At 41.9% G+C, this 14,702-nt stretch overlaps 1 protein-coding gene across 1 annotated transcript in view; it reads right to left on the bottom strand.

The window, feature by feature from the left end:
* The window catches only part of SENP6 (SUMO specific peptidase 6), a 219,638-nt gene that overhangs the window by 90,995 nt on the left and 113,941 nt on the right, over window positions 1–14,702 (bottom strand). The window contains 1 exon segment of the mRNA XM_075064555.1: window positions 2,432–2,502. Within this exon segment, the coding sequence (XP_074920656.1) occupies window positions 2,432–2,502 (71 nt within the window).

Here is a 14,702-nt window from a genome sequence, read left to right as displayed (position 1 = left end):
TAACTGTCCATGTGTGGAGAACTACTTCCTTTCACTTGTTTTAAAGCAGATTTAACACACTGGGTTTGTGTGTTAAGTGAAGGAGTAAATAACACTTCTTTATTTACTTTCTCCACACCATTCATGATTTTATAGACCTCTATCATAGCCTTCCCCCATCATTCTTTTCAAAGCTGAACAGTCTCAGTTTTTTTAATCTCTCCTCATATGGAAATTGTTCTATACCTCTAATCATTTTTGTTGCCCGTTTCTGTTACCATTTCCATTTCTAATATTGCTTTTTAAACGTAGTGACCAGAAATGCATGCAGTATTTGAGGGTTTTGGCATACCATGGATTTTAGCGGTATTCTGATATTTACTGTCTCATTATCCCTTTTCTAATTGTTCCTAACACAATTAGCCTTTTTGACTGCCACTGCACATTGAGCAGATGTTTTAGAGAACTATCCATAAGGACTCCAAGATCTTTCGTGGGTGGTAACAGCTAATTTAGACCCCATCATTCTGTGTGATTTCCAATATGTAATACTTTACATTTCTCAACATGGAATTTCATCTGTTATTTTGTTGCCCCAGTCACCCAGTTTAGTGAGATCCCTTTAGAACTCTTTACGGTCTGTTCAGACTTCACTATCTCAAATAATTTTGTATCATCTGCAAACTTTGCCACCTCACTATTAACCCCTTTTTCCAGATCTTTATGAATATGTTGAACAGCACTGGCCCCAATACAGATCCCTGGGTACACCACTATCTACCTCTCTTCATTCTGAAAGCTTACCATTTATTGCTACCCTTCGTTTCCTGTCTTAACCAGTTACTGATTCACAAACTCCTCTTAGCCAAACTGAAAGGGCACTTCTTGATTCTTCTTGATTTATCCATCACTTCTGACATTCAAGTATCTAACACTCCTCTTTTCTCATATTTTACAACTCCTTGTTTCTCTTTCTGCATTTCCTTTAATATTATCCATCCATTAAGAAGCATCATGATATCTGTTACACTCAGTCTCAGGACACTAAACATATAAACCAGCATGAACAAAAGGTAAATCACTGAGAAACACAAAGTTTTTTAAAGAATTACCAGCCATGAAATATGTAGATTTTTCAGAAAAGTGTGCATATTTAGGAAGTAAAACCATCTTCTTTCCTCCACTCCAAGTTTGCTTAGCTATAGCTAATAAATTTTACATAGACCTTGCAATTTATATTTCAAGTAATCTACACGGAGTTATTGACTCTTGAAGTGTTAGTATGCCTAGGTTTTTGTTTATTGAAGTAACTTATAGAAAATTTCAAGGCATGACAAAAATACTTTATCAATAGTTACTATTAGTCTGGATTCTCTTCCTATTTGAGTAGTGTCCAGCCTTTTCAGCCTGTGCGCGGAACATTATTTCAGAAAGTTTAAAGGGGCCGCAACCAATACTTAAGGGCATATACTCTGCTCTGTTCTAATCCCATTAAGTTGTCTACTCAGTGCAAAGGGAACAAACACCTGACAGTTCCCTACTGAGAATTCCCCTGATATGGGGAAGTCCATATCAGGCACAGACAGGTCTAAATCACCAGCTCCCACACCACATTCTTTTCACCCCCTAACGTAGAGGGGTGAGTCAAAAATGGAAAGGGAACATGGCTAAAGAGCAATGTACTCCAACTCCCCCAGCTGGCATATGGTCCCTAAAACTCAGCTGGTGATAGAGCAGCCCCCAGTTGCTCTAACAAGGAATCGAACAAAGAACCATGGTAATCAGTTGTTGATTCTCAACTTCTCCCCCATCCCCAGTCTGTTGGGCTGCTACTAGTTGAGTCTTGTTTCAAAATTAGGCTGTAATCTCTTCAGGGCAGGGTTCAGATCTCCCTATTTCTTTGCACAACCCCTTAGTACAATGAGGTTTCAACTCTGAGTGGGATTTTTGGGTGCTACTACAAAACAATTACTACTATAGTTAAATAAAAAACAAATCCATCCCTTAGTCTCCTGCTTCAAGATGCTGCTCCATGAAGAATATAAAGCTACAAAGACATTTTGCCATTCTCTTTTGTACAAAGCTAAGCTCTTCAGTGCAGGGATTCTTACTTGTTTGATACATCATATACTACACTTTTGCAGTGTTACAGAAATACCATTTCAACCACTGATAGTTTAGTTTTTTCATTTGGAGTTCAAATTCGATCTCAGTTTTTAAAAAGTGAAATTCACAACAATATGACAGCATGTATTGCATAAGTCAGTCCACACAAAGGGCCAAATTCAGCTTTCATACACAGAGAAATCCTACTGATATCAATGGAGATACTACAGATTCACATAGGTGTGATTATAGAATTTGGCACAGACATGTTCAAAGCAGTTTTTTAGTTACAAAAATAAAGACTTACTTCTTAGTTTAAAGTGAATGAAATGCTAAGGATACCTACCCACCAAATGAGGCCGAGATAATCTAATAGCGTCAATTTCTATCTTCTGAAAATGAGGGGGGTATTCTTTTCTGGAAAAAAAAATTAATGAAGTTGTAGTCTTGACAGAAATGGTAATGTATTGTGACAATGTTATACATTTCACCAAAACTCAGAAATATTAATTTTAGCACTCTAAAGACATATATATTTGAATTAAGAAAGTTAACAGCTTTTCCTATTATATACTACACACACTGAAATCTGTTTTTCATTGTTCTGATACAGACAAATTAATTACCTAAATCTGACTGCCAGAGTACTAGCTACACTCATGTAAACTCATCTAAGTCTTTCCAACCTCAATCCCCTTTTTTAGCAGCTAAAAACTTGCAGGTATAGATGGCTACTACTATTTTTTTCCTCCCTTTTTGCTGCTTTTCCCCCTGCTATGATTAGTTTTAGAAACAAGCATTCAACCCTCTGAAAATTCACATTTTCCATGTGAAAAGATAAATGTGTATACACTATCTTAACTTTTGCATTTCTTCACTTTAAAATACTTTACCATTTTGTCTACTTTTAATATTGCAGAAGCTGCTGTTAAACAGAATAAGAACTCTGTATATTCTGTACATAAAAATGATGAAATGTTCATTTACTCAGCTTGTGCTAACCGTACAGCTCCACTACGGTGCTGATGAGTTAGTTAGAGGTTTCTGGTACTGAATGGGGAAACCGAAGAAAAATTATAAAGGTGCTGACTGTGACACAATTAGCTTGCAATTCTGAAATGAGCTTAGCATGTAGCATAAATTCCCTTCCCCTTGCCCACTCCAGTCCTTTGAATTTTATATGTAGTTTGTTTGGTTCTAAATAATAAATGTTTACTTGCAAGTGTCTAAAATTTGTCTCTGGCTGAATTTTTTTCAGGGTTTCTATTGTTGATTAACATTGTTTATCTACAATGCCTTCTGGCATCCTTTTTACCAAACAACTACACCAAACATCCATATCTTATAGTGTTGGGTGGTGACAGTTTGATGATAGCGTTATGCAGTAGGGGTGGTAGAGGGAGTAGTTTGATAAGAATGTGGTATGTAGCATATGGATGCTGTGATAGTTTAGGATATGTGCATGGGGGTGGAAGAGGAGAACATGTAATGGTATGTGCCTTAACTTTTTATTTCTTTGCTTCTGTCTGTGACAAGTATGTTTGTGCAGCAACTCCGTTTCAAAGTTGGTGTTTTAATATGCATGTAAGTTGAACCAAAAAGTACGTTTTACACATTTATAAAAAATGTGTGGGTTTTTTGTTTGACTTGTTTTGGTAGAAATTAAAAAGGCAAAAGATTCACAGTATAACCAAAACAGTTAAGGTGTAATCCTGTAAGGCAAAAGCATATGTGAGATATCACTTGGCATTATGTAGTTAGCTTGCTATACCTTGAATATTTCACTTATCACTAACATTAGCAATAACTAGAACTATAATATATTAATGCAATATAGGAGATATAAAGGTATAAAACAGTTTTGCTACTGGAATGATTTGAGCCTATTATCATTTTATTTTCATAATCCCCTTATCTCACCAACCAGAACATGCCTTGACTTGTGTCATATTTGACATTACTGTTTGTAAAACTATTTGATAGTATTTGAATATCTGAATGCAACAGAAAGTACAGGCTTAGTACAAGTATTAGATATATACACACACCGGCACACACACACCCTCCCAAGAAATCAAAGGTGAAGTGGCTTTTTAAGTGCTCGACCAAGCTACTTAGTTTGAAAATTCAAGATCTCTGGACATAACTAAAGCATGCCATAATAATTTTTGGGGGAAAAAAATTAGATCTCTTATGCATCTTCCTTTTTCAACTTTATCATGGCATATTTATACTTCTGATATCATACAAATTTTAAAGTATGTATCACTGAACTCACGTTTCATATCATCTAGTGCTGAACAACAATTAAAAATAAGTTGAACACTAAAATGACATTCAACAGTATACTGCAGGCTCCCTAACTTAAACTTTGCACTCAGCCAAGGCAAGGCGTCATCAAGCTTGCTCCATTGTCACATTTCAATGTACTGGACAGTTATAATGGATAACAGTTAAATCTAGTTGTCATAAACAGATGGTTAAGGGTTAATGTCTCTTTTACCTGTAAAGGGTTAAGAAGCTCAGTAAACGTGGCTGAACGCTGACCAGAGGACCAATCAGGGACAAGAGACTTTCAAAACTCAGTGGAGGGAAGTCTTTGTTTGTGCTTTTTGTTGTCTTTGGGGGTGTTGCTCTTGGAAAAAAGAGGCGACCAGACTGCCACCAGACTCTCCAATCTTCTGAATCAGTCTCTCACGGTTCAAAACAGTAAGTACTAGAGGAAGGCAGATTAGTCTTATGTTTGTTTTTCTTAACTTGTAAATGTGTATTTTGCTGGAAGGATTTTTACCTCTGTTTGCTGTAATTTTGAATCTCAGGCTGGGAGACCGAGGGGAAGTCCCTCTAGTCTATTGAATCTGAAAACCCTGTAAACATTTACCTATCCTGATTTTACAGAATAGCTTTTAATTAAAGAAAGAAAAGGTAAAAATTTTCTTTGTAAGAACTGATTGATTTTCCCCCTTGTTTAAGATCCAAGGGGACTGGGTCTGAACTCACCAGGGATTGGTGGGAAAGGAGGGGGAGAGGAAGGTTAATTCCTCTCTGTTTAAGATCCAAGAGTTTGGATCAGTGTAGCCTCTCAGGGTAATCCAGGTAGGGGAAGTCTGGGAGGGGCAAGGCGGGGGGATGGTTTATTTCTCCTGTTTTTAAGACCCAAGGGGTTTGGGTCTTGGGTTCCCCAGGGAAGATTTAGGGGACAGAAAGTGTGCCAAACACTATACTTTGTTGGTGGCAGCTTATCAATCTAAGCTAGGAATTAAGCTTAGAAGGGTCCATGCAGGTCCCCACTTCTGGACACTAAAGTTCAAAGTGGGAGGAAAAAACCTTGACATGGTGGCACAGCGGTGGGATTGGGTTTAAAAGCCAAAGCCAGTAGGATTTTTTTCTTCTTTTCTTTCTTCTCTCTCTTCTTCCTTTCTGGCTGCCTTGGAAAGCAGGCTAGAGGGATTGTTTTTAAGAACCAAAGCCAGTGAGTTATTTTTCTCTCCTTTCTGGCTGCTGGAAGGCAGCCTGAGGGTAGAGGGGGTTAAGTTTTTAACAAAAAGGTCTTTGTAAAGGAGCCCGAGCTGTGAGACAGCAGACAGCCAGCAAAAGGGCATTTACAAGTAATTTTTTTTTCTTTCTTCTAGCTTCTCGACATAGCTAGTTAGAAAACCTCTGTAAACAAGCAGTCAAGTAAGCTGCATGAGGGGGCACCAGCACAAGAAAAGCGGAACAATGAGTTCCAAGGAAGCCCTTAAACAGGAACGGCAGGCTAGAAAGCCACGAGAGACACACAATGAATAAGAAGACAGATGACTAATTAATGCAGAAATAGCCAGGGAATGAAGGCCCACAAAAAGAAGAGGACAAGCAAAGAGGCTGCCCACAGGAAGAGAGATGAAAGGAAACAAAAAGAGCTAGAATAAAGAAAGAGAGATGGAAAGAGAGAGAAAGCATGAACTGGAATTAGAAAGGCTAAGCCAGATGTTCCAGCCAACCTAACAATCCTTCTTCCAGGTTACTGTTTCCCATCCCAGAAAATTTCCACCTACAAGGCAGGTGATGACACTAGCCGCCTCAGAAAATTTGAAACGACCTGCCTGGGTATAACATCTTCTACAGGACCCGTACATGACAGGCTGAGGCCACAGCTTAGTGGACCCTTGCATGAGGGTGGCGGCTGAAATGCCTAAGGAACACACGACGATTATAAACTTTTTTCAAACAAAGGCCTAGAATCAGAATGAGGCTAACACCTGAGCATGACCATCGCGGTTCAGAAGCCCTAAGGTGTGAAACCGATGTGTCATCTTACCCAACAGGGTCCTACCACATTGAAAGACTGGATGCCATGGAGACCGAGCAAATGCTAACTCTCCTGCCAGAGCTGTCTTCCTCATGCAAAATGGAGCAGTTCTCTAGAGGTGTCCTGAGGAAACAGACAAGGTACTATCCTAGATGGGAAAACCCAAAACTGTAACGAGAGGGGAGATGGCAGCCAGATGGAGGAAGTTGCCAGCAAAGAAAAAAAGCTAATAGCAAGGGGAGCGAATATCACCGAGGGCAACGCAAGACCCACCTACAACCCAAGGAAAGCCCCAGACTCCTATTGTCACTTCACCATCCCAGCAACCCATCCTCGGCCCAGTGACCATCAGCTGGGCATTGTTTAAATTGTATGAACTGGACATATAAATGGCCAAACTGCCCCAAGAACGCAACGACGTGCAGTTTCATTACACACCTCACACCAAAGATCCCCCAGACCAGATGCTCTCAGATACCCTGCGGAGCGAAGGGATATTTGAGAGTCGCGGAAAGAAGTATTAGCTGAGAGAGACATGGCGGCAACAAGTGCCAGCTATCCACAATCCTTAGTGGAACCCCAAAATTCATCAACCCAGAGGCCCAAGTGACAGTTACCCATTCATGTCAAAATCTGTAAACTTGCCACGCTGAACTGCCTGTTCAGATACAAAAGGTTGGTCAGGGATGTGGAACTTTTGCGTCTATGACAATTATCCATCCCCTGCTATTGGGGAAGACTTGGCCAACCAGGGTTGAAGCGGGCAAAGAGGTGGGAATGGTTACCAACGCACCAAGCCAGGCAAGCTTCTAAGACCCATTCTCTTTCCTGAGCCGTCCACAGGGCCCCGTCTGCGTTACCAGGGACCACAAGACAGAGGTGGTGGACCGGAATCCCTGCCAACGATGGCACAGCCACAAGTGCATCCAGTTCCCGGGAACTTTGGAAAAGCACAGCACAAAACCGTTGCCAAGACTGACGTCAGCGTTGCAAACCCATCTCGCAATCCCAACGCCAGCAGGGCGCCAGCGGTGGCCTGAACTGGCAGAAGCAGCCGAGCAACCTACTTGAAGAGGCTCAGCCAGAGCCTGAAATATCACCTAGTACACCAGCGGAAAGTTGGTTTCACCACAACGAAAACAACCCCATCACCTACATCGCTTCCGGAGGGACCATGCCCAATCCACAGTCTAAGGGAGGAACTGCTGTCTCCAGACCTCAAGGGAAGTTCCAGACTGAAGCATAGAAGCAGCTGACAGCCTCAGAAAGCTTGGGTGGCGGCACTGAGCACCCCACTGCCTCTCAGCTCTTTCTAACGATCTGGTTTCTTGTAGAATAATGACTTTATTATAAAGGAGACTTCTTTTCTGGTGGACCACACCGGAAGACTGTGATCCTCAAAAAACAGTTGGTAGTTCCAACTAAGTACCGGGGAAAGCCCTTAGCTTTAGCCCATGATCATCCCAGTGCGCCATGCTAGGGGTGAACAGAACCCAAGACGATTGGGGAAGTCCTTCCACTGGGAGGCGATGGGCAAGGACGTTGCCAAGTCTATGTCCGGTCTGGTGAGGTGTGCCAAAGAGAGGAAAGCCCCAAGACCAGGTAGAAGCCCCCCCATAATTGAACGTCTCATTTCAGCAAGCAGCTGTGGATATTCTGGGTTCTTTCCCAAAAAAGGACCCCAGAGGAAGCAGTCATACGACTTTCGCTGGACTTTGCACTCCCGATGGCTGAAGCAGTAGCTCTAAGCAACACCAGGGCTAAAACTGTGTGGCCAGGCTTGGCAGACATTTTTTGCCAGGTAGGTTGGCCTCCGAATCCTTACAGATTTCAGGATCTAAGTTCGTGCAGGCGACCATGAAAGATCTGTGGGAACTCATGGGGTGAATCACTTGGTTGCCACCGCTTTACCACCATCAAACCAATGGCCTGGTGGAGAGGTTTAATGGAACTTTGGGGGCCATGAGACGTAATTCGTAAATGAACACTCAATGATTGGACCTAGTGTTGCAGCAGTTGCTTTTTGCCTACACGGGCTGTACCATATTATATCCCAGTTTAGGTTGTTTCACTGTTTGAACTTGTGTATGGCCACGAGGTTAAGGGCATTTACAGTTTGGTGAAGGCAGCAACTGGGAGGGGTTTACGCCTCTCCAGGAACTAACATTCTCAGACTTTGTAAGCACCTACAAAGCACTCCCACACTCTTTTGCGCTTGCTGAAAGAAACCTAAGGATGTTCAGAAGAGCAAAAGCCTTGGTATGATAAACATGTACCAGAGAGCGTTCCTTCAAGGAGAGACCCAGGTTTATGGTCTTGAAGGCGCAACAGGCCCATAAAATGAAGCGTCATGGAAGGGCCATTCACGGTCACAGAACCACCTGGACCGTTAAACTACCTCATAGCGTTCCCACCTCCTCCTAAAGCCTAAAGCGTACCATGTTAATTCTCTCAAACCCTTCTATTCAGAAACTTAAAGGTTTGTCAGTTTAAAGCCACAGGGAGAAGATGTCCGGTGGCCTGAAGGTGTCTACTACAAAGAAAAAGGTGACAGTGGCGGGAGAGGTGACCTCTCCACAACCCTGAGATTGCAGCGGCAACAGATCAAGAAGCTGTGCACTACTTCGTCCCCATTGTTTCAGCCACCGCAGGACGGACTGACGGGCATACCACTCCATGACACAGTAATGCTCACCCAATTAGAACCCCACCCACCGGGTTCTCCTCATGCCCAAGCTGCTATAGAACAGAGATCCAAACATGCTAACCGATGGGTATGTTCCACTCATCTACCAGTGCATGGGCATCTCAGTTAGCTCTGGTACCCAAACAGATGGGAAAATAGCTTCTTTGCGTGGATACCGTAAGCTAAAGCTGTAACTGCGTACCGTCACACTATCCAATGCCACGCACCGATGAGCTATTGGAGAATTGGAACAGCCCAGTTCATCTCTACAATAGACTTAATCAGGTACGGCAAGTACCGCTTAGATGAACCGCCAGAAGATCAGCCTTCATCACCCATGCAGGGTTGTATGAAATTTGATGCGCTTCTTTCGGCTGCGAATGCAACCGCCACCTTCCAAAAGACTTGTAGATTCGGTTCCCCTAGCTAAGTAATGGAGACTAATGCAGTTGCCTACCTCGAGAGGTGGCTCATTTTTCTGATTCATGCCCAACACCTAAACACTGGAAAAAAGTCTTTGAGCGCATCAGGCAGGCAGGACAACTGTTAAGGCACAAAGTGTCATAGCCAAAACAGAGTGACTTACCTGGGACACCAGGTTGGGTCGAGGAACATAACCCCTACAGCACAAGGTGGAGCTATCCAAAAGTGCTTCCCAAAGTCAAAGAACAGGGTCCAATCCTTCTAGCTTGGCCGTATTAAAGGCGATTTGTACAGCTTACAGCCCCCCAAATCACTTGCCACTAACAGACACTGACCAAAAAGTCCCCAGCAAATGCAGTTAGTGGAACTGAATGATTGTCAGAAGGCCTTTTACCCAGCTTAATGCGACACTTCATATCTGACCCTATGCTCAAAGGGCCCCCGACTTTGACAAACCATTCCTAGTAACCACAAATGCATCTGAGCGTGGTGTGGGAGCAGTTTTAATGCAGGAAGGATCGGATCACAACTTCCATCCTGTCGTGTTTCTCAGCAAGAAACTGTCTGAGAGGGAAACCCACTGGTCAGTCAGTGAAAAAGAATGCTACGCCACTGTGTATGCCCTGGAAAAGCTACGCCCATACATTTGGGGATGGCGGTTCCAACTACACACCGACCATGCTGCACTGAAGTGGCTTCATATTGCCAAAAGAAACAACAAAAAACTGCTTCGATAGAGTTCAGCTCTCCAAGATTTTGATTTTGAAATTCAAACACATTTCAGAAGCTTCTAACAAAGTAGCTGATGCACCTTCCCGTCAAAGTTTCCCAGAATCAAATGGTTAAAAATTGTCCTTGAAATGTGGAAAATCTTGTAGTTTTACATAATTAGTAGTATATGTAAAGACGCATGTGTTTATTAATCTGTTTATTCTAAAGTTCTAGGAAGAAGTCACCGCCAGTGTGGTTCCACACTGTCTGAGATTTGGGGGTGTGTGTCATAAACAGATGGTTAAGGGTTAATGTCTCTTTTACCTGTAAAGGGTTAAGAAGCTCAGTAAACGTGGCTGACCAGAGGACCAATCAGGAGACAAGAGACTTTCAGATCTCGGTGGAGGGAAGTCTGTGCTTTTTGTTTTGGGGGTTGTTCGCTCTTGGGAAAAAGAGAGACCAGACATGCCACCAGACTCTCCAATCTTTCTGAATCAGTCTCTCACAGATCAAAATATTAACTATTAGCCAGGAAGGCAGATTAGTCTTATGTTTGTTTTCTTAACTTGTAAATGTGTATTTTGCTGGAAGGATTTTTACCTCTGCTTGCTGTAACTTTGAATCTCAGGCTGGGGGGAAGTCCCTCTAGTCTATATGAATCTGAAAACCCTGTAAACATTTACCATCCTGATTTTACAGAGATAATTTTTACTTTTTCTTTCTTTAATGAAAAGCTCTCTTTTTAAGAACCTGATTGATTTTTTCCCCTTGTTTTAAGATCCAAGGGGATTGGGTCTGAACTCACCAGGGATTGGTGGGGGAAAAGGAGGAGGGGAGGAAGGTTAATTCCTCTCTGTTTTAAGATCCAAGGAGTTTGGATCAGTGTAGCCTCTCAGGGTAACCCAGGGAGGGGAAAGTCTGGGAGTTGGTTTATTGCTCCTGGTTTTAAGACCCAAACCCCTTGGGTCTTGGGTTCCCCAGGAAAGGTTTTGGGGGAACAGAAAGTGTGCCAAACACTATATTTTGGCTGGTGGCAGCGTTATCAGATCTAAACTAAGAATTAAGCTTAGAAGGGTCCATGCAGGTCCCCACTTTCTGGACGCTAAAGTTCAAAGTGGGGGAAAAAAACCTTGACACTAGTCTTCTGCCAATTACAAAAATTACTACAAGGAGCACATAACAATAGCCAAAAGCAAACATGTCCAAAATTGTATGCAGAATGAAAAAAAAGCAAGCCCGACTGACAACTATGCATAGATGCAAGCGTAAGAGGCTCTTTCCTTCTTTGCAGCACAAGAGCCTGATGACAGTCCTTTGCTTATTTGTTTATAATGAGAATAAACTATTGGGGCGTGGAGCAGAGAGTGGATATCACTTAAAAGAATTACCTCAACCTTCTCCAAAATCCTAAGGTCAACAATGCATATTTATCTTTTAGGTGTAGTCTACAAGGGGGGAAGGAGGGGAGAGAGAAATTTATTTAAGATACACAACTTTAGCTACAAGAATCACGTAGCTGACATTGATGTATCTTAGATCGACTTACTTCGCGTCCTCGCAGTGTGGAATTGACAGCTGCCACTCACTCATTGATGGGGAACACGTTCGGAGATCGATTTATCACGTCTAGACAAGACACAATAAATCGATTCCTGATAGATCAATCACTACCTGCCAATCCGGCGGGTAGTGTAGACATACCCTTACTGATAGCATACACGTGACAAGTAAAGATGGGGGAGACAGGTATGAGAAAATAACATTGCATTAAGAAAACAAGAACATATTTTACATGGTACTAGTAGCACATTAAAGGATACACTTCCTAAATTTCTAACCTTCCTCAAAACAGGACATCAGCAAAAAGGTATTCTGAAATAGTTGCTTTTTTCTACATCCCTTTTTATTGAAGCATTCTATATTTTTCAGACGTTTAAGAGCATAGATTTTAGCCATAAACAAAATTACAGGAGCCACCATATCTTAATTCCCAAAAGGTCTACATGGGTATGTCTACACTGCAATAAAAAACAAACACGCACATACGCTGTGGCAGCAAGTCTCAGAATCCAGCTCAACTGACTCAGACTTGCAGAGCTTGAGCTGCAGGGCTAAAAACAGCAGTGTAGACATTCAGGCTTCGACTGGAGCCCAGGCTCTAAAATCCTGTAAGGGGAGGGTCTCAAAGTCTGGGCTACAGCCAAAGACTGAACATCTACACTGCTATTTTTGAGCCCTGCAGCTCAAGCCAGTTGACCTGAGCTCTGAGACTTGTTGCCATGGGTTTTTTTATTGGCGTGTACACATACCCCTTGATTACAATGACAGACTTATGTTTCTTCATAATGAAGCTCAGCCTCAAAGAAATTTAAAGGTCCCAGCTTCCATTTCTCTCCCAGTTTGTTGTGAACTTTCAGTTATTAACATGAGGCAACATAAAATAATCATCTCTGTCGGTTGATCTTTCAGCAGAACTCAGTTAAATTTGCTGCGTCTAACATGTGGGTTAGACCTCAGTCTTCAGGTCTAAGAACTAAAAATACAATCAATACATTTCTTCATAAATATAAACAGAACTTATTACACTCGAGCTCCAAGTATTCATATTCCTCACTCTCATTTTTCCCCATCAAAGAGATCAAAGGAAATGTTTGGGGCCATCTGTCCTGTCAATAGAATTAGTTATTGGACCCTGTTTGCATTACATGCATGCCAGCAACTCCAGATCTATATAATCCATGCAAACCTCAGAATGACGACAGAATTTTTTTTAAAAAACTGTCCTAACTATTCATTAGGCATTTTATTTTAGTAGTTTGTCTCTCTCTGAAATAAAGGATGTGTTAAGATTATTGCTGATATATAAAGATTTGAGAAGTGCCCAAATGTATTCTTTTCAGGCCTGGCTTCCCATCTATCTCAGAGAAGTGGCATCTAAGGAACAATGACAGAGGGCATGGCAAAAAAATCTTGAATTGCTTCAAAATCAGTCTAAACAACCTTCACACCTAAAAAGCTGTACAGGAGAATAATAAAACAATAACTGAAAGCTTTTAGAGCTGGTAAAACAAAGGTTACATATGACCAGGAGGATTACTTGCAGCATACTTGAACACCAGGAGATCTGGCTCCACCCCAGTAAAGCAGAAAATTTTAAATAGGTGGAACCATTTCATTGTATGGTTTCCATTTTAGTTTTTGCTCTCAACTAATCATTTAAGAATGAAACAAAATGTTTGATATACAAACACACAACTTGAAAGACATGTCTTATGACCTGCCCAAGAAAGCATTTGCAATTTTTTTTCTTCAAGTTATGAGGCAAATTCCTCCTTGCTCAATCCAGTTTATAAATCTCAAGCCAGTCATCTTCAATTTCGAAGAGGCATCAAGGACATGTCAAATAGCAGATACAACACCCTGCTCTGAGTATAATTCCTGCAGGTCCTACAGGAGATAGCCAATGAACTGTTGCAAAAAGGAATATGCAAATTTCTTTTGGATAATAGATACCCTACAAATAATTCTATGTGTTCCACATTTTTCTACAAGAATCATTAACAGATTCCAGACACTGGGAACTCAGTTCATTTGAGATTTTCCATTTATTTACTTATTTAACAAACAAGAACTTTGATTTCTGTTCCCTAATCGGCACAGCAGGGATTGTCAGGAAAAGATAGATAGTTGTGCGAATGGTCGCAGCCCCAATTTGTGTGTGCATACGTGACAGCAGCAGCGTATGTGTAATCTTACTAAAACCACCACCACACTTGTTCCTGTCTCCAACCCTTGGAAAAAATATCAAGAGCAGACTCCCTTGGAGAAAACACATTGTCTCTCGCTCTTGGCTCCAGACGAGGCTTTTCTCAGTTTGTTCGTTCCGCTTTTTTTCCCCCTGTATCGCGTCCCTTCAGGTAATCGACAATGATATTATTGAGGAAAAAGAGTACTTAGATGTAGTGGGCTCCAGACGATAATCATAGGGGCACTTGAGTCTGTTTGTGTGAGCCATGTCCTTTCGTCGTACTCTGCAACAACATGGCGTGGCTGAGCCATAAGCCATTGGGGCAGAAATTCAGGCTCGAGAAATCTGACTTGGTAGGATCTCACAACGACGGTAGGTAATCTGTGAGAAGATGAACAGAGCTGTGAGAGGTGACTACAACAGCAGGAACACGTGACTCAGGCAAGCCCTAGGCTTCTTGGACAGAAATTACCAACCAAAATCGTATGCTTTGAAAGCTAAGTTGAGTAGCCCTCCTGATGGCTTTTCTAGGCGAGGGTGAAACGTGGATCTGCAGAGTATTCTAACCAATCTAATGATTTGTTCATTCGAGAGTGGCGCAAGGGGCAGCTTTACATATCCCTGCCATGAACAGTGGGCTGCTATTGTTGTCTTCCTTGTTCCGGCTTCGATTTTCAGTCCGATGTTATCTGCTTATGTTGCCGTCCTTCTCTGGATTGTTTCCTCAATTATTGAGTTATTTCCTTCTACTGGGGAAG

Source organism: Chelonoidis abingdonii, chromosome 3, assembly GCF_003597395.2.
Source record: "Chelonoidis abingdonii isolate Lonesome George chromosome 3, CheloAbing_2.0, whole genome shotgun sequence".
NCBI classification, from domain to species: domain Eukaryota; kingdom Metazoa; phylum Chordata; order Testudines; family Testudinidae; genus Chelonoidis; species Chelonoidis abingdonii.
Note: the sequence above shows the minus strand (reverse complement) of the source record. Positions and strands in the feature narration are given on the sequence as shown.